General features: G+C 40.9%; 2 protein-coding genes across 3 annotated transcripts in view; both read left to right on the forward strand.

Annotated features, from left to right (window-relative positions):
* Window positions 1-692: 692 nt before the first annotated feature.
* On the forward strand, window positions 693-2,676 carry sp5a (Sp5 transcription factor a). Of its 2 annotated transcripts, XM_008278697.1 has the most exons (3): window positions 693-872; window positions 1,151-1,594; window positions 1,631-2,676. In XM_008278697.1, exons 1-3 carry the CDS (start codon window positions 822-824, stop codon window positions 2,225-2,227), a joined length of 1,092 nt encoding a protein of 363 aa, XP_008276919.1. In that variant the 5' UTR covers window positions 693-821; the 3' UTR covers window positions 2,228-2,676. The 2 variants fall into 2 exon arrangements, with proteins under 2 accessions (XP_008276919.1, XP_008276918.1); XM_008278696.1 differs by having other exon boundaries at window positions 1,151-2,676.
* Window positions 2,677-18,232: 15,556 nt separating this feature from the next.
* LOC103355073 (glutamate decarboxylase 1) overlaps window positions 18,233-25,408 on the forward strand; it is a 12,267-nt gene continuing 5,091 nt past the window's right edge. Inside the window, exons 1-6 of the mRNA XM_008278728.1 lie at window positions 18,233-18,302; window positions 19,895-19,957; window positions 21,037-21,192; window positions 21,662-21,904; window positions 22,037-22,127; window positions 24,526-24,580. Coding sequence (XP_008276950.1) covers window positions 18,233-18,302; window positions 19,895-19,957; window positions 21,037-21,192; window positions 21,662-21,904; window positions 22,037-22,127; window positions 24,526-24,580 — 678 coding nt within the window. The remainder of the gene's footprint in view (window positions 18,303-19,894; window positions 19,958-21,036; window positions 21,193-21,661; window positions 21,905-22,036; window positions 22,128-24,525; window positions 24,581-25,408) is intronic.

Raw genomic sequence — 25,408 nt, forward strand, 5'->3', positions numbered from 1 at the left:
AATCTAAATTTGGAGTGAGAGGCTGATAAAACAACTGATTGAAATGAGTGAAGGGGAACTAAGCATTTAAATAATTCAGAGAGGGCATAATTAAGTGTTTAATGCTGTGTTGTAGTTCAAAGGCACAACAAAGAAATTAGAATTCAAATTAGAAATGTAAAAGAGATTCTTCCGAGATGAGAACTTTGTGTTGAGTCACTTGATTTTGGTCTCTTTCCTCCATCAAACAGGCAGCTCTTGGAGATCTCCAGAGATAACAATGTCACATTGTCACATAGGGTTCTGCTACAAATCCTTAATTACAAAAAGAGGATCAGATGACTACAGCATCCAATACCGGGGTCTCCAGGCGGCATGGGGGTCTTTGATCAAGAAAATCCAATTATTTGTGTATATACATTTCCCACATAGTGATTACTTCATTAATTGTCCCGCCTTTATCTCCTCCCTTCCCAACCCCCCTAATAATCAGCTCCTTTATCCAGACCAACAAACACACCATAGGAGCTTTGTGGATTCAAAGGATTTGCTTTCCCCTCTCAAAGAGCCGCTATTCTTTGATGATTGGGCAGCGGCAAACTTCAAAGTAATAAATCTTATTTCTGACTGGCTGGCGGCCCACCAAAGTCCTTATCAAATTCTAAGAAGTGATCCCTCACTCTTCAGATAGACCAAGGATATATCGGAGAGAGGAGCCAGCGCACACTGAAGACTCGCTCCGCAACATATTTGACTGCGAATGCACATATTTATCTAAATTAGCGGCTTTTTTTTTTAGTATTATTATTATTTGTGTTTGTTTCCATCGAGAGGAGGAGGACATGGCAGCAGTGGCTGTACTGCGGAATGAAACACTTCAGGCTTTTCTGCAGGTTTGTGCGCAACTTTTCTCCTCACTTTGACCACTTTGTCAACTTGCTCATTGATTTAAGGTTTAACGGAGATAAAAAGTTGGATCGCGCGCTCGTCTCGTGATTTCATAACTTTTTTTTATTTGGACTCGGAGCGGACGCGGTTTTTCTAAACAATTTCATCATTCGGTTCAGTAATTAGTAAACAAGTGTCTGATTATTTGTGTTTGTTTTTTTAACCTCGTGAACGTGTTAAATGTGGTCCTAACCGAGGCTGTGTGTGTGTGTCTGTTCTCCAGGATCGCACTCCAAACTCTTCTCCAGAGAACTGTAAACACTCTCCGCTGGCTCTCCTGGCTGCCACTTGTAACCGGATCGGGCACCACCACGGATCAAACCCGGCAGATTTCCTCCAGGTGCCCTACGATCCCACTCTGGGCTCCCCTTCGCGTTTGTTTCACCCGTGGACTAACGAGGGCAACCCTCAGAGCAGCCTGGCCGGCAACTCTACTTTCGGACTATCCTCCAAGCCCCAGCTCAGTGCGCACATCCAGAGCTCCTTCAGCTCGCACCACGAACTGCCCCTCACCCCTCCGGCGGACCCCTCGTACCCCTATGACTTCTCCCCGGTGAAGATGCTGCCCTGCTCCATGCAGTCCCTGCAGTCCACCTGCCCTCCCACCTACGTCCCGGCCGTCAGCTACGCAGCACCGACTCCCATCCCGCCCGCGATGCCAAGTTTTGTCACGGGACCCTCCGGCCTTGTGCACCAGCAGCAGAGACAGTTGTCCCCAAACCCCGGGGAGGATATTCCGTGGTGGAGCCTGCAGCAGGGGAACCACGTCAGCCACTCGTCCTCCCTCGCCCCGCACCGCTTCCAGCTGCAGAGAGGTTTGGTTCTGGGGCACTCGGACTTTGCGCAATACCAGACGCAGATCGCGGCTCTGCTGCACACCAAGTCCCCGCTCGCCACTGCGCGGCGGTGCAGGAGGTGCAGGTGTCCGAACTGTCAGTCGTCCACGTCCAGCGACGAGCCGGGCAAGAAGAAGCAGCACATCTGTCACATACCGGGTTGCGGGAAAGTTTACGGGAAAACTTCTCACCTCAAGGCGCACCTGAGGTGGCACTCTGGGGAGCGGCCGTTTGTGTGCAACTGGCTGTTCTGTGGGAAGAGTTTCACCAGGTCGGACGAGCTGCAGAGACACCTGAGGACTCACACTGGGGAGAAGCGCTTTGTTTGCCCGGACTGCTGCAAGAGGTTCATGAGGAGTGACCACTTGGCAAAACATGTCAAAACTCACCAGAACAAAAAGAGCAAGTGCCACGACAAGACACTCGATCACGTCAAAAGAGAAGACACGAGGAATATGTTGTAACACAGAGTCTAGTCCTTCTGAACAGTAGACAGTAAAATAGTGCAATACAGTCAGTCTGCATTAGTTAACCAGTGAGCTGCATTCTTAGAGGGTATTCTGTTCATCCTGTTGGTTGGTTTCTCACATCCTGACAATAGTTTCTAACATTGCTGGTCTGTGTAGCACATTTTTGTGTATATATATAAAGTTTCATAAGTTAATTTGGGACCATGGAGGAAGTTGTAGCTCATGAGTTTGAATTCACTGTCTATATCATATCAAGGAAGACAAGTTTTCAACTTGTGTTTTGATCGTTGTCTTCGGTGGAAGATCTCACTCCCCTGTAAATTATATTTAATAGCTTTTGTTGAATGAAAGTGTCTGTTTTTGCTCCATATGGGGTGTTTTTAAAGCATGCTCTTGAAAAGATCTGCTATTGTTGATATGACCCAAATACTGTGTGAGAATAAAAGTTATAACATTTTGCTCATCTCAGAATAATTCATTTTAATATCCCTCAGTTACATGAGTGGTGACGCAGCCAAGCGTTAGCAGATGGATTTGATGCCACCTGGAATAAGGTGTGTGTGCTTTGTCAACTGTTGCTGTTCAAGTTTCACAGCAGCAAAAATCTGTCGTACGTTTTTGTTGAGTAAATTTAGAAATCAACGGATTCCAGCTGTTGGTTCTGGTCCAGAAAAAAAAAAGGAGCAAATGAACCACTTTTGTTTTGGATTTTCTAGAAATGAAAAGCATTTCTCGAAAACCCCTTTTTGTTGCTGTTGTTTTGTTTCACAAAATACCAGCGAGGACGTGGTGGAAGTTGAGGTGGAGGGGAGTGTATTTAAATCTTCGCAGGAATAATTTGAAAATGTGTAGAAGTTGTGTTGAAATTCTAGCTGCGCGAGTCGCAAACCCACTAAATAAATATCAGGGTTTCCTCTCCATCATGTGCTGAGCGCTTAAAGGTGCATTTATGTGACAAGTATCCTGAAATCTAATTTAGTTGAACGCCACACTTTTATTTTTCGGTAACTTTTACTCCTTTTATAGAAAAAACAAATCCAAACTAAATAAATTGCAATAATGTTTTTTGTTTTGTTTTTTTAAATATCACAACATTTTCTCCACAGTTTATTTTTTCTGCCATTTCAGGAATGCTCTAATGTGTTCGTGCACTTTACTACAGGTGTTTATGTGTTTTGTACGTTGCAGTGACCCAATAACAAACTCTTTCACCTGGATTACAACAGGTGAATGTGCAGCAGCTTTTACTTTAGTGGCTGAGTTCGTTTAATGACAGATCGGTTGCATCTTTTTTGTCCTTTTCTGACTTTATAGTTTAGTTTTAAATCTACATCATGTGTCACATTCAGCGGTGCTTGTGTGTTCCACTGCTTGCAAGTATTTCATGTTGACTTCTTCCATCCATGTGTTCTTTTTGGTGACTGGGAATTTAAAGAAGGAAAAAAAATCCGTGACTTTCTAACCTTGAGGCTCTTCTTTCCATGAAACTAATCAACGCACAGAAGAAGCGCTGAGCTCTTCAGACGTATCTCACCGATGACACAGTGATCCGAGCCTCCAGTTTTTAGTGGTTCAGTAAGTAACGCTGCCCGCCACCACTGCTGCTCCGTCTGTCTTATGTGGGATCACTGAAAATGTCAGGATGGAAAGAAGGAGGGCTGCCATTCAGAGGAATGCTAAGCTCTGGGTTTCTGCCTCAACAGCGCCCCCTTTTGTAAGTTGCGGTGGGTTTTTTCTGAGCAGACGAATATTATTCTGAGAACTCCTGACAGTAAAGGGTCATGTTTCTAAGACATTTGTTCTATTTGTTGTCGTACACGTTTTTGGTACATCAGTTTGTAACGTCCAACCTTTATCCACCATCGCAATCAGAGTCTGTTCTGCTTGCTGTATGATTGTAGGGTAAAGCTGCAAAGTTTTGCCCCCCTTTTTTGGAAATCTAGTTGACTTAATTATTCTTTACTGTTATTTCTGCGATGACTTTAAAATGCAACTAATACAAATGCCCCAAAATTCAAAATCCAGGATTTGGACGTGCCATCGCTGTCAAAGTGACGGACCAGGGACGGAGGGTGAATATTAGCCTCGGGTAAATGCCCCGTATGTGTTAGATTTATTCATCTTCAGTATGTTGTCCGTGTCGAACAGGGTTTTTCCTGACTCACAAGTGGCCTTTGGGGGTGACCAAGAGTGATCGGAGTGATCGGTGAAGGCAGTGTGGTATCGTACTGGGCAGAAATCTCATCCGATCATTTGACAAACAAAACCCAAAATAACAAAATTTAAAGAAATAATAATTATGTTCGATTCCTATCATTGTGATTCTGGTGGTTTTATCTTTGGCGTTAGCTAGAAGCTCTTTGGGGGCCTTCGCCAAACATTCTGTTGAATAATCTCAGTAAGTTATGCTGCTGCTGGTGGTTAAGGTTTCTTTACATCTCTGATATTTGTACATTTGTGCAGCCTTTAAAAGCAGACAAACATTTAGAACCCTCTGTTCCAATTAAATGTTTTTATTTCGTATTTGGACCTGATTTCTACACTAACCTGTGCTGTGTTTCTACATGTTCCAGTGAGCGCCTGACTTATATCCAGTTTTCCAAAGAGTCTGCATGATATTAACGTATCGTATTCATCCCAGAGGAAGAAGAAGAATGAAGCGGGGAAAAAAAAACCTACAGTATAGGGTGAGATTCGACCATTTGAACTGTAAAGTCTTTATCCAAATTTTATGATCCTATTATAAAACCAAGCCTATGGATGGATGTGTTGAATGCTCCCCGAGTGGCTCCTCACAAAGGCTGCGATTTGGCTTCATTGTCCGAGATAGAGCGACTATTCTTTAACTCTGTTGGAGGCCGCGATGCTTAACTGTTGGTAGCGGAGACAGAGTGTGTTTGGCTTAAGTTTATTTTTTTTTTGCAAAAACTGAATGAAGGATTTAAAAACTTCAAATTTTCATATTATGGGACTGCTTTTTTTTTTTCTTTTTTTAAACCGTCGCTGCGATTGAAAGAAAAACATTTTTAGTTTTATTAGCATAACTATAACGTAGATGATCCTATTCTGTATATTAACCCCCCTTACAGAACATTTAGAAACATATAAGTAGTTTTGTGCATTTATTTATAGAAATCACCCAAAGAGGAAGCTGTTTTCATCCACTGCTAGTGTTGTTTTTTATTTTACTGTTGGCTTATGTTTGCCATATCTACTTTAACTCGTCAAGTTTTGTAGTTTTAAAGGCCTCATATGCATCATTTTGGCAACTAATAATACATTTATGACAGTTTTAAAGTGAAACTTGTTGTGTCTCATATTAGGAGATAATAACCAGTGTGGGAAAATAACACAATAATGTCATAAAAAAAGAAAAAAGTCACGTCTAAACAACACATATGTTCCGAGTAAAGCAACGTAATGGTTTTAATCCGGAACCATTAAGGATTCATTGATCATATAATCTGACACAGATCAGGTAAAAATGGCGCCACATTTTATACACGAATGTATTTTTTTTGTATTTCTTGACAATATTTATTACTGTATGTGTTTTCTCTTTATATTTATTGATTCATTTAGTCATACTTTTACTTCACAGATCCACTGATGAAGGCCTGAGGACGCAGCTTAAAGCTCCACATGCAGTCTAGTAAGTGGACCTTGAGTTCAAATCTGCTTTTATCGACACATACGCAGGAGTTTTAAATACACGCGAGGGCAGATTTAAATGTGTCACAGTGAACAGTTAGTAAAAGCTTTCTGACGTATAAATATGCTCATAGCTTTTCATTAACTGTTCCAGATGCCACACAGCTGTCGACAAATACATCAATGAACTATTATAATATGTCGGACACTGTACATGAGGGGTGATGCTGCTACGAGCGCATCCAAACATTAAAATATTGAGTTCAGTCTCTTTTCATCAGACACGACCGTGCTTCACTGTGGCTCTGCAGAGGGGTTTTTAAAAAATCGAATCACTCGCTCACAGTGGCTTGAATGAAAGGCCTGATGTCAACACCTCTGGAGGAGGATACTGACGCACTGGCTGGAATTTATCAGCTGATGCTACCTTCAGTTCAGGAAGTGGAAAAGGTTTATCTGGTAGATTCTGAACCTGTGAGCTGGAGTTAAACTGTCTGAACAACATCTTTTTAAAAATATTTTCATACTTCTGTGCCCTCGAATCCTCTGAAAATAACGTGTTTGCTCTTATTAACATGAACCTTTCATTTCAACCCAAACTGACCGTGAAGTTTCTTAATTTATTAAACTTAACCAAATCTTAACCAGCACAAAAATTCAACAGCTTCACAGGTTGAAGACAAGTTGCGCATCCCAAAATCATTTTAGGTGTTTTTGTAGAAAGAAGGCCTCAGTTTGCTGTTTAAAGTGATTTAAGAACTCAAGATGCATCGAGTGGATTTGAACGCTGAATAAAGGACTCGTATTAAAATAAAACGAATTTGGGAATAACTTGCAAATCTTGAACTGAACAAAACAACTAGAATCTGCAAAGTGATGCGTGATTTCCTCCCAGCAGCTGTTTTCCCTCTGAATAGAAGGAGAGATGCTTCCTGGCACCTGTAACCGCTGCAGAGTTATAGGCGGTCTTTGAAGTGCACCACATAAGAGACTCGAGCTCAGCAGTTCAGCGCGTTCACAGTCGAGCTGTAAGTGTCTCTAGCTGCGAGAAGGTGATAGTGATTTTCATGTCTCACAGGAGACCCATTAAAACTACACCCAGTGGTTATATCAACACAACAGACCCGCTCAGTCGGAGACAATAAAGCTCATGTTGGAGTGTAACCGGGATGACCTCACGCTGCATCTCAGCCCGTTTACGAAGCAAAACAGCAGAAAATCTGAGGAGAAATAAAGTCTTTACCTCAGACACAGATGTCCTTGCTTTACAGTTCGGTGCAGACGTTCACATTTATTAATTTCTCTGATTGTCGCCAGTCTTTTTCAGTCATTTACATTTTTATGAGAAAATTAAAGGATTGTACTTTTGTCCATTTTAATTGGCTCTTAAGGAAAAAGGGGGTATTGGGTATTTAAACCATGAAAAATCGTTAAATTGGATTCTAACTTTGACTTGGTATATCTAGACATATAAAAGTGTCGCGATAAAAAGGAAATTTCATGCCAGTTGTGATTAAAATGGCAACTCTTGAATGGAGGTTTATGTGTCAGGGGTCAGACGGAGTCCCTCTCACGCCGGGATTCATGTTTCATACATCAGTACACAGTGATTAAAGTGTCATTAAAACATGTCAGTTTCTCTCTAACTGATTTCTCCTTCACTCCTTTATTACACGTATACGTACGTAAATATGTTTAGATCCAGATAAGCCTTTACGTAGCTGCTCATTTACACCCAGTAACTCAACGCAGTGCAAACACTCGACCCAGCTGCTCCCTGTGGATCAGAAACCAACCAGTTTATACTCGTCCTTGACCCTCTTTGAGCCTAAATTGAGGAGTTGTTTTTTTCTGAACCTCAAATGAACGAGAACGATTCAAGTTAAGTTTTATTATATATTATCAAAGCCTGAGCCGTGTTCCTATCGGCACCATTCGCTCTACAGTGAAGTTTTCACTTCCTGGTGAAAGTCAAATAAGACAATTGTCACCGTGTTTGTGTCCTACCATTAAATGTAACTGTCGCCAGCGGTTCTTAGCTTAGCTTAGCTTAGTTTAGCTTAGCTTATATTATTCCATTGTACTAAAATCACAAGATAATATATTTTGGAATCATAAAGTTGCTTTTTCAGGACAGTGAGAACAACATGTGTGGTTTTGTCAGAAAAAATTAAAGCCTCTATAAAACAGCACTACAGACATGGTGGTTCTTAGTAAATAAATCTCTGAATAAATAAATCATTTAGTATATTTCCACCAGAACATGAACTCAGGCAGTGTGAAGAAACAACATTTACACTTATTTACAGAACGGTTTATGACGAATAAGAAACAAATCAGGAACAAGTGAAAATGGAGAATAATAAATAAGTCGTTCCTGCATGTCGATACCATTATTATACATACAAAACAACTAAGTCAGTGGTTCTCAAATGTTGTGAGTCACGACCCCCAAAATGTGTTCATGACCCCCCAATTTGAATTTTTAATATATCATGAGTAATAACGCTGTTGTTCATGCAGTAATGCATTAAAAATTAATGTGTTAATTCCACAGATTGATCCCTTTACATTAACACGTTAATTTTCTTTTGAATGAATGAATGAACTGAATTTATTTCAAACAAATGACAGGGGAAAAAATACATAAACACAAAAGAAAATTATTTTAAAAAGAGCAAAAAAGAATAATAATATCACATCATATTAACAAGTTCAAAAAAGGAGTAGGAAGAAGTATACACTTCTAATTTTGACAGCCCTAATACTAATTTATTTGATAAATGTAGGCTTTATTTTATTTTATTTTTTACAATGATCTGGTGACCCCCTGAAATTATCTTGGGACCCCCACGAGGGTCCCGACCCCCAGTTTGAGAACCACTGAACTAAGAGACTGAACAAAGTTGTCCTGTACTAAAATGTATAAGCAAAATGTAGATGCATCAAAAGTGCCCTTCTTATAATAATCCTTGTGCTGATAAACAGCAGTAATGTTATATATTACAACACTGAGTTATGAGCAATGAGCAGTAGCAGTGATACATTCATTAGTAAAGATAGTTGAATGGTTAAATCTACTGTTGGGTCGTTTAATCTAAAACACTCTATTATATTTTTAACGGATGATGCAGTTTGTAAAGAAAAAGTAACTACTAATGTAGTTGAGTAAAAGCCACAATATTTCTCCTCAGTGTAACAGAACATGTGTTTCATGCATTCACTGTTGTTACAATCTGCCACATTAATCTTCTCACCACTATATGTGATTTTTATGTCCCCTCGAGCACCAAAACAACATGCGTCTACTAGCTTTTTATAAAATTATTCACAAATAATTGCTCAAAGGAAAACCACAAATAGTCTCATGTTCAACATTGTTATTGTCCATGTCTGGTTTGTTTTCAGCAGCTCCTGGTGGCTAAATGTTATATTTTGTCTCAGCATTGTGTAATTCTGTGCTGTGGTTTCTGCACAATGCCTGAGAACGCCATACAGCCACATGTATAAGGCGGTTTATAGTCCGTCTATTCCTGCTCATATTCTTTGAATTTTGGAATAAACAGCGCATTTATTTAATGTTATCTTATTTGTGTTATTTCTGTTTTCTGTTTCATGCATTCTTAGCTAAATGCACTGGAAACTAAGCATCTAGGAACAGGGTTTGTGCTGAGGACAGTATGTAAATTGATATGAAGTCGTGCGTGATAACTAGAAAACCTGAGGCGGCACTTAAACAGTGACTAATATTTAAGTGCCAGTAATTACAAATGAATGAGTTGTTATGTTTTGTCTGTTCCTGTCTGCTCAAGGGGTGGCGAGTATTTAGTATCTACTAATTCATCTTTAAATCCCAGAAGTAGATGTACTGAGATGTTCAGACCTTTGTGCGTCACTATATTTGTTTCATCAGTTTAGTATCTGAAAGTCTCTTTCCATTAATCAGCATATACAGCTGTGAGCAAACGTTTACATACACATGTAAAGACCACGTATACCATGACGCATTTCCACTGACTCCTATAACTCTGAATTTTCTATGATGGAATGATTTTAACATTTCAGTCCTTGTCACCATGCAGGCATTTTAATTGCTTTGTAAATTTATTATAAGCGGTGTATAGATAATGGATGGATGGATCTAGAAATACAACACACCTGCTGTTATACATACAGCATCTTGAACCATCAGTTTTGATGATGTAGAAAGTTGTGTTCATCGAAGTTTCTTTAGCACGGCCTTTTAACCTGCAAGGTTGCCTCACAGCAAGAAGGTCGCTGGTTCGCGTCCCAGTGAGGACACCCGCGATCTTTCTGCGTGGAGTTTGCATGTTCTCCCCGTGCAGTGTGGGTTCTCTCTGGGTTCTCCGGCTTCCTCCAAAAGTTGTTGAGGTTAATTGGTGATTCTAAATTGTCCGTAGGTGTGAATGTGAGTGTGCTTGGTTGTCTGTCTCTAAGTGTAGCCCTGTGACAGACTGGTGACCTGTCCAGGGTGTCTCCTGCCTTCAGCTTAAGTCAGCTGGGATAGACTTCTGCCCCCCCATGACCCTAGTGTGGATTAAATGGTGTATAGATAATGGATGAATGAGTGATCACGATTGACTGCAGCCACTGACTCTTTAAATGGGGCCAAAATCAGACTCAGCCACAAACGCTAAAGTGGGAAAGTCTGAGGAGCTCAGCACAGGTCTTAAAAAGGCAAATCACTGAAAAGTCAGGATAAGCTGCATGGTGCAGTTGTGTAACTGCCACGATCAGCAACAAAACGCAAGTTATCACTGCTGCTCAGAGACCATTGGTCAGGAAGGTGAAGAGTCAACCAAGACTCAGCAAAAAGCAAAATCTAAATGAACTTTTTGCAATGAACTAGAAGCTGCTGAAACACAGTGTCCACAGTCAAGCTTATTTTACATCGGCGTAGGCGAGATGCTGTCAGGAGGAGGACCGACTTCCAGAAGCGGCACCTTAAGGTTTGACTACAGTTTGCTGCTGATCATATGGACAAAGAAAACAAAGAAAAAGCCTTTTGGAGGAAAGTTCTGTGGTCAGATGAAACAAAATTTGAACTATTTGGCCACAATGATCTGAAATATGTTTGGAGGAGAGAAGGCGAGACCTTTAACCCCAAGAACACCAAACTTACCGTCAAGCATGGAGGTGGCATTATTATACTCTGGGGCTGTTTTGCTGCCGGTGGAACTGGAGCTTTACACAAAGTAAACTGAATAATGAAGATGGATGATAACCTCCACAGTCTTCAGGAAAACTCAAATCATCAGCCATAAGGTTGGGTTTGGACACAGACATGATCCCTCAGCACTAATCCCGCGATTAGCGGGTGGGGATGATACGAATTGAGCGAGTTATTTGCGGGAATGACGCGATTCTCGCCGTGCATAACGCGCTAATGAGGCGAATTCGCGTTTGATGCGCAAATTGGAAAATCTGAACTTTTGCGATCTGACGCTCCGAGATGGCCACTCAGCGTTGAGATTCTCCGGCGATGTCAAGAACATGATTCATTCATTTTTTTGCAACTACACTGTGAATACTGAATTATAGACTGTACAGTCTATGATACTGAATTACTCACCCCAGCAGATAAGCAGCCACATTACTGGCCAGGGCAGAGCTCAGTGCTCAGCAGACTGACTGTCCCTCTCCTCCAGTCCACACACAACAATGGCACCCTTCAGCTTAGCAAGCTAGCCAGTCCAGCTGCTGGCTATGGCAATGCTAACGGGATAAACCTCCGCTGTGGTGAAACATATTTCTGCTGGCGGCCGCTCGTCTGTGTTGTTGTATGTGGCGAGGAAAAAACATCACTCTGTCCCAGCGAGCGCCTGCAGTTAGTATCCTGGAGGGAGATCCTGGTACCGATCCTCTCCAACAGGTAGTCAAACTGGATCCGGATCGGCCGAAAAAAAACGCTGGAAGCGGCCGTCATCCAGGCGCAACTCCTGGAGAAGGTGGAGGAATTCTCCGAGCTGTGTGCGTCTCTGGGGGGTCACATGGACCCGGACACGGCAGCGTCTGGCAGCGTCATGCGCGCGAATAACGCAATCCAGACACTAATCTTGACGCACGAATGACGCGACTTATTCGCGCGAACGAAGCGAGTAAACTTAGTGCACAGACGCGTCCAAATACGCGCGAGTCGCGCTAATAGCGCGATGAATTCGCGTCTGGTGTGAACACAGCAGTAGTGGTCTAGTTTGTTAAGCACTGTGATCAAGAAGTTCCTAGATTACTTGTATATCAGGCTAACACCATGCTTGATTTAAATTCTGCTGTTATTGAGGTAATATTCTTTTGGCTCTCTTTGCTCCTGCCACATCTGGAACACTCTGTGGAAGCACCAGTCCTGGAACTTCTTGAGCACTCATCCCATGATAACTATATATTATTAACTGTCCATTACTGTATCTTAGATAATTACTGATTGAACAGGTAGCTAGATAATTAAACTGGAGAAAGGAACATAAGAAATGTTAAATGTTTTTGTTAAAGACTTTCTTTCTGGTTTTGGATGAGGAGTGAAAGAGGGGGAACGCGGACTCATGGCCTGAGTTCTTCTAAAATTCTGGCTACAGCCCTGAAACTTTCATGATTGCTGCTGATGGTATCATAGTTTCACCTGCTTTAATAAGATCAAACAGGGATTTTCACACAGTGCAGCGTTAGCCCTTTTTATCTTTAATCCTCAGCACTGAGCTCCAGGTTAAGAGTCGAACGTCACCACGCTTCCACTCTCAGCAGGTGTCTGTTGTCTGCTGGAGGCTACGTTTTAGAATATTTGTCTTGATTTGTCCTGATTTTCAAAATATAATCTTTAGCAAACAGTGTTGTAGTGTTGGGAAGTAATTATTCAGCGCCAGGTAAATAAAATTGTCATTGTTGCACAGAGAGCTGTTTGTGCTGCAGCAATACGACTCTGTTTAGTTACACGTTGTTGTACATTTGTGTTGAATCAAAGACAGTGATGGAAAAGTTGACAGAAGGAGGGAGACTGAAGTGACACCAGTGAGACACCATGTGACAGTTTAGGGAAATTCACTGACAGCTGCAGGCTCACAGAGAAACAACTGGACCGGCCACAGTTTGTTTTCTCTAAGAGCCTCTCTGTTTCTTACATGCCACGGCCAATTCACACGGCTTAAGTGCGATCCTCGGCTACAGGCTGCAGGGAAAATAATCAATGTCACAAACAGAAATACAGGAATAGCCCCTTCCAGCTCCCTCCTTTCTCTTCCTCACCCCCTACATTTGCTTTATGCTCCCCCTTGTGGACGCTTTCATGCAGCTCCTGGTTAGAAATCAACTTCAGTCCATCTTCTTTTGGTTTTTACATCTTTTGTTGTGTTTTTAATCCCTCCTTCACAGCTCAGTGGCAAACTTTAGAAAATGTGCTTGTGCGTCTTTTCCAGCAGCAGCTTCGTAACAAAGACCAGGTGGCAGCAGAGAGGAGAGGTGAACGAAGTAGAAACATGAGATGAGCAAACGCCAGCTTGCTGAATGCATCAGTGGTGATTTGATAAATGCAGAATAGAAATTAAAAAGGCATCTAATTTGAAGGATAGATTTTTTTCAAGTCTGCCTTAACAGAATACGTACATGCCCTCATGTACCAATACTCACTCAGTGTTGTCTAAGGTTATTGTGCTTTTAGTTCACAATTTGTGTTCAATCACTCGGTAACTATGGATGCAGTGCTATCAGGATACATTACCCACGATAATGACATATCATGACACAGTAATCCTGCAATCTTTAACACACTGCAAGACAGTTGTCTAAGACACGTCATAAAATCTGTGTAACTGAAGGTATGTATGTATTCACTGCACTGTGGTGTTCATGGTCAGATTCTTTACATCGGAGTGCTTTTTCACCGCATAAATAAAGCATTTGGTATATAAACGACAACATAAAGACCTTTATGTTAGGAAATTTACAAATTAAACAAACAAACAACAACAACAACGTACTGGAAGACATATATTAAAAATTAAAAAAAAAAAACAGGACGACTACTTGTTAGCTTTAGAAGTTTAAATCAGAGTCACTCATCCATCCATCCATTATCTATACACCGCTTAATGCTCACTAGGATCGTGGGGGGCTGGAGTCTATCCCAGCTGACTTAAGGTGAAGGCAGGGGACACTTGGACTCCACGCAGAAAGATTCCAGGTGTCCTCACCAGGACACGAACCGGTGACCTTCTTGCTGTGAGGCAGTGATGCTAACCACTGATCCACCTTGCAGCCCCTCATCACAATACATTGCCAGTGAATAACAATGGTGTCACGATGTAGGGTTTCTGCGATGTTTCATACTTAGCAAGAAAGTACATCATCATAGAATCTGTCCAACTAAACATAAAAAACATCCTTGAGGCGCCGCTATAGCTCACCTGGTTGAGCTGGCGTCCCATGTATAGGGGCTATAGTTCCCTGACGCAGCGGTCATGGGTTCGAGTCCCACTCATGACCCTTTGCTGCAATTTCTTCTATCTCCACTTTCCTGTCTCTCTCTCTGTCCTAACTAATAAAGCCAAAAAATATCTTTAAAAAACAAAATCCTTGAAAATGGCAACAAAAAGAGAAAAAAAGCAGGAATGATGTATTTATTCACTGCATGGTGGTGTCAGTGTGTGTGTTATCGTCATCATTCAATTTTAGTAATGTATCACGATATAGTGATACTGTGATAATCAATACGCTGCAAAATATTCATCTATGATAAAGAAATGTGTCACATCCTACACAGTGTTATTACCTTGGCAGAAAGGTCAGTCATCAGTTCAGAATCATTGTGGGAGTGACAGAGTGAGTTGCAATACGATCATGATATGTTGCCAACAGCAGTGATAGTATCACGATACAACGATTCTATGATACAGTATTTGTGTAACTGAAGAAGAAAAAATACCCTGAAGAAGGCAAAGAGCAGGAATTGTTTTTATTCACTGCATAGCGGTGTCAGTGTGTGTGATGTCATTACTATTCAGTTTTATTAATGTGTCATCTCAGTTCCTTTCCTCTCAGATTTGCTGTCGTCCATTTGTCCCGTCAGTTTCTTCTTCTACACTACAGGTCGGTGAACTTTTCTTCAGCTACCCTCATTCATTCACTTCACCTTCAAACTGTGTTTTTTTGGGGGTTTTTTTGGTTTTTTCTTTTTTTTTAATACACAAATAGGAAGAAGAAGCGATAAGATATGTTGCCTCGTCTGTATTTTGTCTGACCGTAACAAAAAAAAACAATCTGAAAAACTAATTCAGACGGCTGAAGGATGAGATGAAAAAATTTCAAACTAATTTTCACTCAGAATAAGGGCTGTGAATTTGACCCATTAATTACACTGGGAGGCACTTCAGCCATTACATGAACCATTACAGTGGGCAAAAATGCCTCAATGCTGACATGTGAGAACTGTTATAAGGAAAAGTCCTGCTTACCTCCTGATGTCCTGGATGAAAGTCTGACCTCATCCTTCTAGATGCTGTTTAACTCACATCACTGTCCTTACTCCTGTGTAGATAAATAAATGTTTAATCAGCAACATGAAACTTTTGAGGGACCCTAGCAGGAGTAACAATATAAAGAAAAAAGGAAGGGAGGGGCAGAGAAAGCCAACAACAGTGGCAAAAACAAACAAACGAACAACAATAACAACAATGATGTAATACTGTTAATATTCTAAAACTGTAAAATATAGTAAAAATAACAGCAATTTTCAGTAAAATAACGGCATTTTTGCTGACTTAAACATTACAACACACATTGCATAACATACATTGTAAAAGAATAAAATAAATAAAACAGATTTTTGATGTACACATAATTTGCAGTTCTGTCCCTTTTTTCTTTACTGTTGATGTGTAAATTGAAGCTTTTTTCTGTAATTTTACTGGATTATATCAACATTTTAGCCAGACAAGACAAATCTAAAAAATAAAAACAGTTAAGATTTCTGCTTATGTTTTTCTCAGTCTTTACTATCTGTCATTTTTCATTTCAAATATTGTCAAATAATGTGTAAAACTGTTGTTTTTTTCTGCTTTCAATACAATTAAAAAAATTATAATAATACTAAAAAAATAATGAAACACTATTTGTAGAAGTATGGCCATTATTTGCAGTTTTGGCCTTTAAATAATAATAATAATGTCAATTAAGGCTTTTTCTGGGATTTTATTATTTATCTGTAATTCAAGGAAACAGGAAACATCTGTAAAAATAATAAACAAATTGTTGGGGGGAAAAATCCAATTAACAACTGTTGAAAAACTTTCAGTGTTTTATTTAGTTTTTGTTTGTGTTTGTTTTACAGTGTAGTGAGATCCGCTCCTGTCCAGTCAGAGCTGATCAGCAGGTCAGAGACGCGTCCTGGAGCTGTCCGGTGCTGAAAACACTCAGACACAGTTTGTAAAGCCCAGTTTGTGACACGGTGTTTGTGTTGTGACCTTTAATCAGCCTCCAGATGATCCATCAGCAGCTGATCACAGATAACAAACCTCCCGGGGCCGAGCCTCGGCTCTGATTGGCTGCCCGCCTCGTTGTCCACTCATGTCTCTGCCTTCATGTATGATGCTGACGTGTTCCAGATTAATGGGTCGCCGTATAATTAGATTCATGAAGTATTTCTGGAAGTGGCCCACTTGTGCTCCTGCAGGACTCATTCTTGGTTTCTCACTGCCACCTTGTGGATTTCCGTCTCTCTCCTCCTCCGGCGTGTCATGATGTGGTCGCTTACATCTTCAGCAGCCTGTGCGCACAGAAAGTGCCAAAATAAGATGCGTATTGTGCTTCTAAAGACAAGTGTTGGAAGCTTTAGTTGTTGGAGTCTGTTCATGTGGCTCGGTCTTTGGAGGCACTGGTGGGGCTGAAATACACAAAGAGCAACAATTACAGGAGTGTTTTGTGGCGCTTTCTTTAATGTCCTCTTGTTTTTTTCCACAAGAACAAAAAGCAGCGCTCTTCCTCCTCCTCCTCCTCCTCCTCCTCCTCCTCCCCTCCTCGATCCTGATCCCTCCTCACGTAATGTGTTGCTCATAGCATCAAACTTCAACTCCATGTTCGTGACCAGGATTCAAACCAGAGCTGTATAGATCCGAAGACAATCAACACTTCTTCTTCTTCTCCCCCACCCAAAAAAAAAAAAAAAAAGTCACACTTTAGGGGCCGAAAGCGGCGCCATTCAGTGTCCAGCAGGCTGCAGACTGTCTGCTCTGCTCCTCAGATATGCAGCACCGGTGGAGGTAGAGTCCACTCACCGTGACTCATTCGTGCGCAATGACAGGCAGCAGACAAGGCTTCCTTTAAATGTCAGCAAATCAAAGCTACTTGAACAAAAGCAAGGTCACCTTGTGTGGGATCCGCCGGAGAAACTGAAGCTCAGCTCTGTGTGTGTGTGTTTTTTTTTTTTTTTCTTTTCTTCGCCTTGTTGGAGTGTACCAAAGAGCGCAGCAGTCTCTCCTTCAGGATTTAATTTGGTGATAAATTCACTTTGGTTCTCCTGGACTGCACCTGTTCACCTGGACACCTCGGTAAGTGGCTCCGTTCCTTCCTCCATCTGCGGGTTCGACTCGTCCCAACTAACTCCTCTTTATTGTCATTGGAGATGCTCTAACAGGTGTTCTATAGGTGCTGTCTGAGAAAATGACACATTTAAGTGGAATGATTGGTGTGTAGTTTGCATGTAAATTGCATGTTTTGTTTTTTTCTCTTAACATGAACACATTTTGGTTAAATTCTTTAACTGAGTGGTTGGAGGAAGATGTTTTTCTGAGGATGACTTTAACCTGCAGCGCGGTCATCAGTGCGTAAATCACCTTGGAGTGTTATTTATCCTTCAAGTTTTGTGGAGTAAAGGCGAGATTACTGATGAAAATGACATTAATGTGACGAGGATTTTTTATTTTTATGGCCTCACACCTGAACACTGTGACTCTCAGGGTGTTTTAGCCTCATCCATCCTGAGCAGCATCACACACATGATGCTGGAATAATGCGCTCCTGTCACTGAGGATTAATTGATTCAGATTTTTTTTTTTGGTTACATTATTTTTTTTGTTAGCATCTTGTGGGGGAGAATTTGAATCTCAACTTGGGAGACAGGCTGCGTCCTTGTCGTCCACAGGTCTGCAAGTTGAGCATCTCTTTTAATGTTAAAGAGGCACATGTGTTTAAATATCCTGTGAGGTTTTCTGTCTCCCTTTTCATCCTGGATAGACTAAAGAGAGACATTTTTAGGAGGGGAATAAAAGAGGAGGTAACAAAAAAAAAAAAAAAAAGTGACCAGGCTTTTTGAGGTGAGGACTTTGGCACAGGGTCTCGGGAGTGATGGCGGCGTCTGCACCCTCCTCCTCCGGCGGCGAAGCGGATCCCAACTCGACAAATTTACGGCCACCGGGCTCAAGTAGGTCCATCACAGATAAAATGCTATTTCACGTGTGCTATTTACTTTGTGGGCGATGCCATTAATCATTTTCATCGAGGGAGAGAAAGAGAGAGAGAGACAGAGACAGAGGAGGAGAGAGAGAGAGAGAGAGAGAGAGGGAGAGGAAAAATCCGCTGCCATTTGTGAGAGCTTCCTTCGCCACAAATCACGGCTGCATTTCATTCAGCATACAGACCTCCCGGCTTCTGCTGACACACTGATGCTGCTGTCACTAAATGATGTCCTCTGCTAACGTTACTATGAAGCCAATTAGGCTGGAAGACGAGCTGCAGCACCGGAGCATCATCAATATTATTATTATTATTATTATTATTATTATTATTATTATTATTATTATTATTATTATGCTGATGTTGTCAGATGATGCATTCCTCTTTTTATTTTATTTTTTATTTTTCTTTATTGGCTCTCCTAGAATAAAGTGCCTGCATGCAAGAAGAAGAAAAAAAGAAAGAAAATTGCCCCTGAAGTGGCTGTTAATTCACCCATATTAAATTGCCCCTAATGGCACTCTTAAGCATTGTAGCCTTCAAGCAGGGGCACTGTAGCCACCACAGTCCTTTCACTGTCAGCTGGTAGCAAATATAAATCATAATAAGCCTGATTCTTGCAGTGAATAGAGGTCTAACATCATGTAACAGGTGTAGAGACACAGAGAGAGAGAAAAAAATGCAAATATTGGTGGATTTTACCTGTAAATAAAATGCACTTAATCTCCTGCACCTTGTAGCTGGTGCTGCTCTTATTGTTATCTCTCTGCCTGCGTTAAATTAAGGCCACATCTGCAAACGTATTATCAGCTCTGCATCCTCGTTGCTCTGTTTTTCTGTTTTTTTATTTTTTTTTTTAGTTGCCTCTTTGTTGTCCATCTCATTTCCATTTTGGGGAAGGTAAAAAAAAAAAAAAAAGTGTACCAGTGAGAAGAGCAGTGAGGGCAATGATTTATCTAATGATCCAAATCAAGGGTTAAATTGGGATGTGGGACTCATCACCTCCTCCTCCTCCTCCTCCTCCTCCTGCTTTCCTCCCACTCCCTCCCTCCTTCCCTCCCCTCTCTCCCAAATTGCTGCTTTTGAGGATTTCGCCTTTGCCTCCCATCCAAGGTGCCCCATCCCCTCTGTGGCTGGAAGCCCTTGATAACGCAGTAATTCTCTATCTGTCACCGGCCAGCCGGCTCATGTCTACTGACGCCTGCGTTTAAAAAACAGCATCTTTTTTTTTTTTTTTACTCAATTAGATCTTTAGGCTGGCACCGACTCAAACGGCTAATTAATTTTAAGTCCTCGCCTATAGGTCAGGCGGGGTGGCGCACACTGGAAATAGCTCATCCAGACGCAAAGGGGCCCTCAGAGTGCGGCTAAATGTTTAAAATAATCCCCAGACAGCCGTGGTGACTGTTTCTGTTTCAGCATCACTCGACCTCATTCGCCTCTCATTTGTTTTCATATTAAAATGTTCGAGATTAAAAATTGCAAAATTAAATTTGGCTTTTGTGAAACATTTTCTGATATAAATCTATATGTTTTTGTCCTAAATGATGTCAGGCTATGACGCGTGGTGTGGAGTTGCTCATGGATGCACAAGAAAATTGGGAATGAAGATATGTGGTAAGTCTTTGTTTTGTTTTTTTTTTTAATTAAAATTCTGCAGAATTTGAATTATCAGAGAAAGATCTGGTTTAAGTGTCTTCAGGCGTGACTGCAGGCTTCACGGCCTCCACCGCTATACCCGCAGCTCAGTGGAGACAAGGTGGACGAAATAGGCTTTAAAATATCATCCAAAAAAATAAATAAGATTTACTTTATTAAAACACGTCTGATCTTTCTAACCAGAACAGTAAAAGATGCATCAGCTGCCAAAATGATCAATTTATCCTCCCAATTGGAGCTGATGGAATTAAAGAGGGAATTATGTGAGATGGATTTTCCGATTTCCACTTTGAGAGTCTATCTCAGTGTCATATTAACCAACCAAGGACGATCTGACATCTCCCATAATGGTGAATGTCACGCACCAGTGCGCACGCGACTGCAATTTTCTGGTATTTTTGACCGACACGTTCTGCTGGTTTAATTAGGGCCATTTAATTACTCTGGATATTAAACTGCACAATGCAAAGAAAAAAAAAACACGAAACAAAAATCTTTTCTTGTTTGTATTCTCCAAGTGGTAGCTCACATGGCAAAAAGTTGATTTTGCGCAATTTTCAGATGAGATTTCCGTAAAATTTGGCTGTTTTCTCTCTCCAGTAGGCTTTGTTGATAAATTCTATCAGCTCCGCGGCCTCCTTAGATGTGTCTTTGGCCTGTGTCTTTTCCTGCGCACTGATGTGCACGATGCCGGAGGAGCTTTAATAAGAATTTACAGCCGCTACATGGCAGCGATTTGTTTTTGCTCGGCTGGAGTTTGGTGCTGATGTCACCGGGCTCAACCTCCCATAGAGTCCTCCGCCCATAAATAGAGTCAGGATGGGACCGTTTTCTCATTAAAAAAAAAAAAAAAAGACAGAGAAAGTACAGAGTAGATCCCCGGAGAGAGAAAGAAAGAGAAAGAGAGGAGATAAATGGGAGGAATGGGAGAAGAGAAGTAGCTGTTAGTGGACCAGCAGTGAAACAAGCAGCAGCTCTCATCATGTATGGGAAGTGTGATCATCCTCCGGACTCCTCTTCTTCCTGTAACCGTTTAGGATTCCTGCAGAAGAACAACAGTCTGGAGGAGAGGAGCAGGATCGTGAGCTCCTTCAAGGAGCGCGCGGCCAAGAACCTGCTGTCCTGCGATAACATCGGCGGAGACGCGCGTTTCAGGAGAACAGAGACCGACTTCTCCAATCTGTTCGCCAGAGGTAGGCTCAAGACAAAGATCTGCAGATTAAATGTATTTGACTGTTAAACATAATACAAAACACATTATGCGTTTTAACTCACACTGATGTTAGATTTCTTGGATTTTACGCGTTATATAACATGCGTAAAATCCAAAAAATCCAACATCAGTGTGAGTTAAAACAACCAAATATTCAAGTAATGCTACAAAAATAAATAGCGGATTTTAAAATAATTCTGCAGCATTGGGTATAACGTAAGGCTTTCTGTTTAAACTATCTTTATTGCTTCTGGTGGAGAATGATAATGTCTTAAAGCTTAAAAACTAGTAAAAGTAACCATCAACCTGCTGGGATCCTAGAGATGACCAGACAAGTCAACAATAAATTGCACAAACTCAAGAGCAACCTTTACATTTTGGCTAACAACAACAACCCTAACCAGAATATCCAATCAAACACTGATTTATTTTTTCATGTATTTTTGTAGAACTATTACCTGCCAAAAATGGAGAGGAGCCAACCATGCAGTTCCTGCTGGAGGTCGTGGAAATCCTCACCAATTACATCCGCAAGACCTTTGACAGATCCACCAAGGTGCTGGACTTCCACCACCCCCACCAGCTGCTGGAGGGCATGGAGGGCTTCAACCTGGAGCTCTCCGACCAGCCCGAGTCCCTGGAGCAGATCCTGGTGGACTGCAGGGACACCCTGAAATACGGAGTGAGGACAGGTAGGAGGCCTGAGAGGTGCAACACGGTCCTGCTCCGATCAATAAGTCTCATTAGTTTACTCTCTCACACCCTCAAATGATGAATTGTTTTCTGAGGATTGCGCTGCTTTGTTGTCTCTTTATCAATCGCAGGTCACCCCAGGTTCTTTAACCAGCTGTCCACTGGCTTAGACATCGTGGGCTTGGCGGGAGAGTGGCTCACCTCCACAGCCAACACCAACATGTGAGTGCTGAGAATTAGATGCACTTTGAAAATCATTAGGTTCATTTTATTCTTCTTGTTCCACAGCTGTTTTTGTCCTCGCCGCGTTTCAATGGCCCATGAATAGCAGAGGCTTTCAGTTAGAGGAATACTTGAAGTGACACGCAGTAATTACTGTCTTTGGCTGAGGAATACCCAGCATGCTCTAATAGACTGTCAATCAAGCAAGAAAGTAAAGAGCACAAAAGAAGACTTTTGTGCAGCTTCACCCCGGCAGCGTTGTCAGTGTTGGCCTGCGCTCAGGCTGTGGCCACATAATTCAGCCCTGCAGGCAAACTAAATTACATATTGATCAGCATTCACTGCTTACATGGTGTCTTTGTTTCATGTAAAGCTACTTCCTGTGACATAACAATGCCAGCAGCAGAAAAAGAGCCTCTTCGCTTCAGACCATCTGGACATAATGTGAGCAGCCATCTGAGCAGAGTTTTGTTCCTGCCATGAATCCTTTACTTGTAAAACTTACATTCAGCTCCTTTTTTTTTTCAAACAAATAGTCAGAGAGGTCTGTGCAGGTGGTCACTTTAAGGGCTGGAGTTTGTGGAGATGTTGTGTTACACTGAATATATTATTTGTCATGTTTTATCCCCTAATGTGAGAAAAATGGGACTGAATAATGCAAAATGATTGTATGAGATAACATTTTATTGTGCTAGTAGCTCATAATACGTAGCTCTCACAGCTCAGCATATGATGGTGTAGATAACACTTGGCCAGGACTGTGTGATGTCCTGATGTCCATGATGCATTCCATCATTTAGACGGATTCCGTTTCAGTCAGAGGCCTTGTTGCATTGACTGCCTGTCTCTCTCCCACAAAGCTTCCTCTCTCCATCCCTGAATTAAACTACCAACTAAAGGTGAAAAAGAGAAATTGAGTTACATGCAGCTTCAGGGAACTTAATTATTACAATTCTTCGACTTTGAGCATGAAAAAAAAACACATACAGTTGGCGTAGTTTACAATGATGTCACTAAAGGGAGAAATATTTCCATTGTGCTTAAAAATCTACATTAAGAAATGGATAAAAGTCTGTGAAAAACATTCAATACCATGTTCTAATTGCCTCCCTTTAGGAGGTTATATTGGTTGGAAAATGATAATTCACTGATTCATTAAAGGTCAGCTGTAATCATGAATGCATGATATTGGATTTTTGCAGATATGCCGATATTTTCAAACTCATTTTGGCTTGTTGCTGATGCGTGAATTCTTTTCCCCTGTCATCGCAGAGAAGATCGAGGCTTTCCTGCACACCGTTTGGGCTCCATAAAAAATATTACACTGAGTTAGTGAAGGGAATGAGCTTTTTCTCTTCAATCAAAGGTGTTTTTAATGATTGGCAGCATAAATCCATGTCTTTAAGGAGATTACTAATAAAAATAAAGTTGTTCCAACTAGTTTTTCCACATAGTTTAAACAGAATCTTTGTGCGTACATACCATCATTATGAAGTCTTTAAGTTGGCAGAATTGAAAAAACTCAGGTTGCTCCAGTGTTTAGTGGGTAGAGGAGAGGACTAGAAATCCTGAACTCAAGGTGCAGAATCTATTTGTTGGTAAGCCAATTTTATTAAGTTACCTCAACTTGAATTTACTTTTCAACCAACTAATGCAGAAATTTGAGTTTAAATTACACACAATGTTAAATTACCAACATTGTTGTGTCAACCCAACGCATCAAAATAAAGTTTAAAAGCTATTTTATCTAAATTATCTAAATCGTTAAATTCATCATTGCATTTTTATCTTGCAGCCACACAGTGAAATATGTGCTCTTAATAGGGCTCTTGATTCACTTTTTTGAGTGTAGTTAAAATAAAATATAATTATATCGAATCTTTATGTGATGGTCGATTGGCAAATGAAGACATGAAATAAAATGATGTACACATTCACTGGACAAGCAGAAGAAAATTACATCAGCTTACATGTAAAACGTGCCATATTATGTTATGTCACATTCTCAAACAAAACCCTAAACTTTGAGTCTAATATGTGTTTATTTCCTGCTCATCTTTTTCAGGGAGGAGATGTTTAATTTTTAAGTCTTTCTCAGGCAATAATGATAATGCTGCTGCTGATGTCATTGTGCATCCCTCATTAGAATGTATAAATAAGAAATATATTATGGGTTGCCAGGTTGAAAAAATCACATCATGAGGATTTTCTTTTTTGTTTTTATCACTGACTCAATTTCTAACCCACAACACAGCTTCTCCTTCACTGTTTGACTACCTAAAGATTAGATGTGGGTTTTAAAAGTGAAACTCGGGTTTTAGATTCAGTGCAATTACGAGCCTCTGGGATAATTCTCTAACTTCCTTTTACACAAACAGTCGCCTCACATGTTTTTCAGACACTTCTTCCCTCCTGCTGCTTCAGTCATCAGCCCAGAGCTTCTCTTTAGAAAAGTACTCCGGTTACCTCGTGTGTTATTGGCGACATCACCGTGGATGACTTGAACCAGAGGGTGGAGGTTGCTTACACTCTAATTTACCTTTATTAATTACTCCATCAACCCTAATTACCCCTGGCAGATATTGACTGACATTAATAAACTGACAATCACATCCAGGTCTTACATAATCAGAACGCCTGAGCCTCGTCTGCATGAATGAATGCGGTGAAATTAATGTGCGACATCTGTGAAGTGACATCTGACTTGTTTATTTTTCCCTCCACATTACTGTGTGTCTATATATAAATATGCTGAAGATGCTGAGAGGCACAATGCGACATACTGTAATGTTCCACTGATTCATTTACTTTCTTTGCATGAATAGACCGCTACTTATGTAATTAGAAGAATATTGGTCTGGAGAAGATGGATGAGGCTGCCTGTGCTGTAATTTCAAATTGACTGTGCTCTTCTCTGAGGCACACTGTTTTTAATGATTATATGGAGAAACTTATATACTCAAAGAGGATAAAACATTACAGAAATTCAAGGCACGTGCAACAATTTTGTTTTGTTTTTTCAGTTAAACAGCAGGCCTTTCTCACCATTTCTGCAATATTTACACTAAATGATAATCCCTTTAAATGAGCTGTGGTTATATTTGAAACATTCTTATTTGAATAACATCACATTTCTTGATAATTTGCAGGAAAAACTGCTTCTGAAGTTGTATTAATGAGTCCAAAACTTGTGTTTTAATTGCCCATGCAGTACATTTAGAGTCTACATATGCACAGTGTTAAATATCTATAACAACAATTTCCCTGAGGTTTGCACCAAA

This window comes from Stegastes partitus, unplaced genomic scaffold, assembly GCF_000690725.1.
Source record: "Stegastes partitus isolate 25-593 unplaced genomic scaffold, Stegastes_partitus-1.0.2 Scaffold130, whole genome shotgun sequence".
Classification (NCBI taxonomy): Eukaryota; Metazoa; Chordata; class Actinopteri; family Pomacentridae; genus Stegastes; species Stegastes partitus.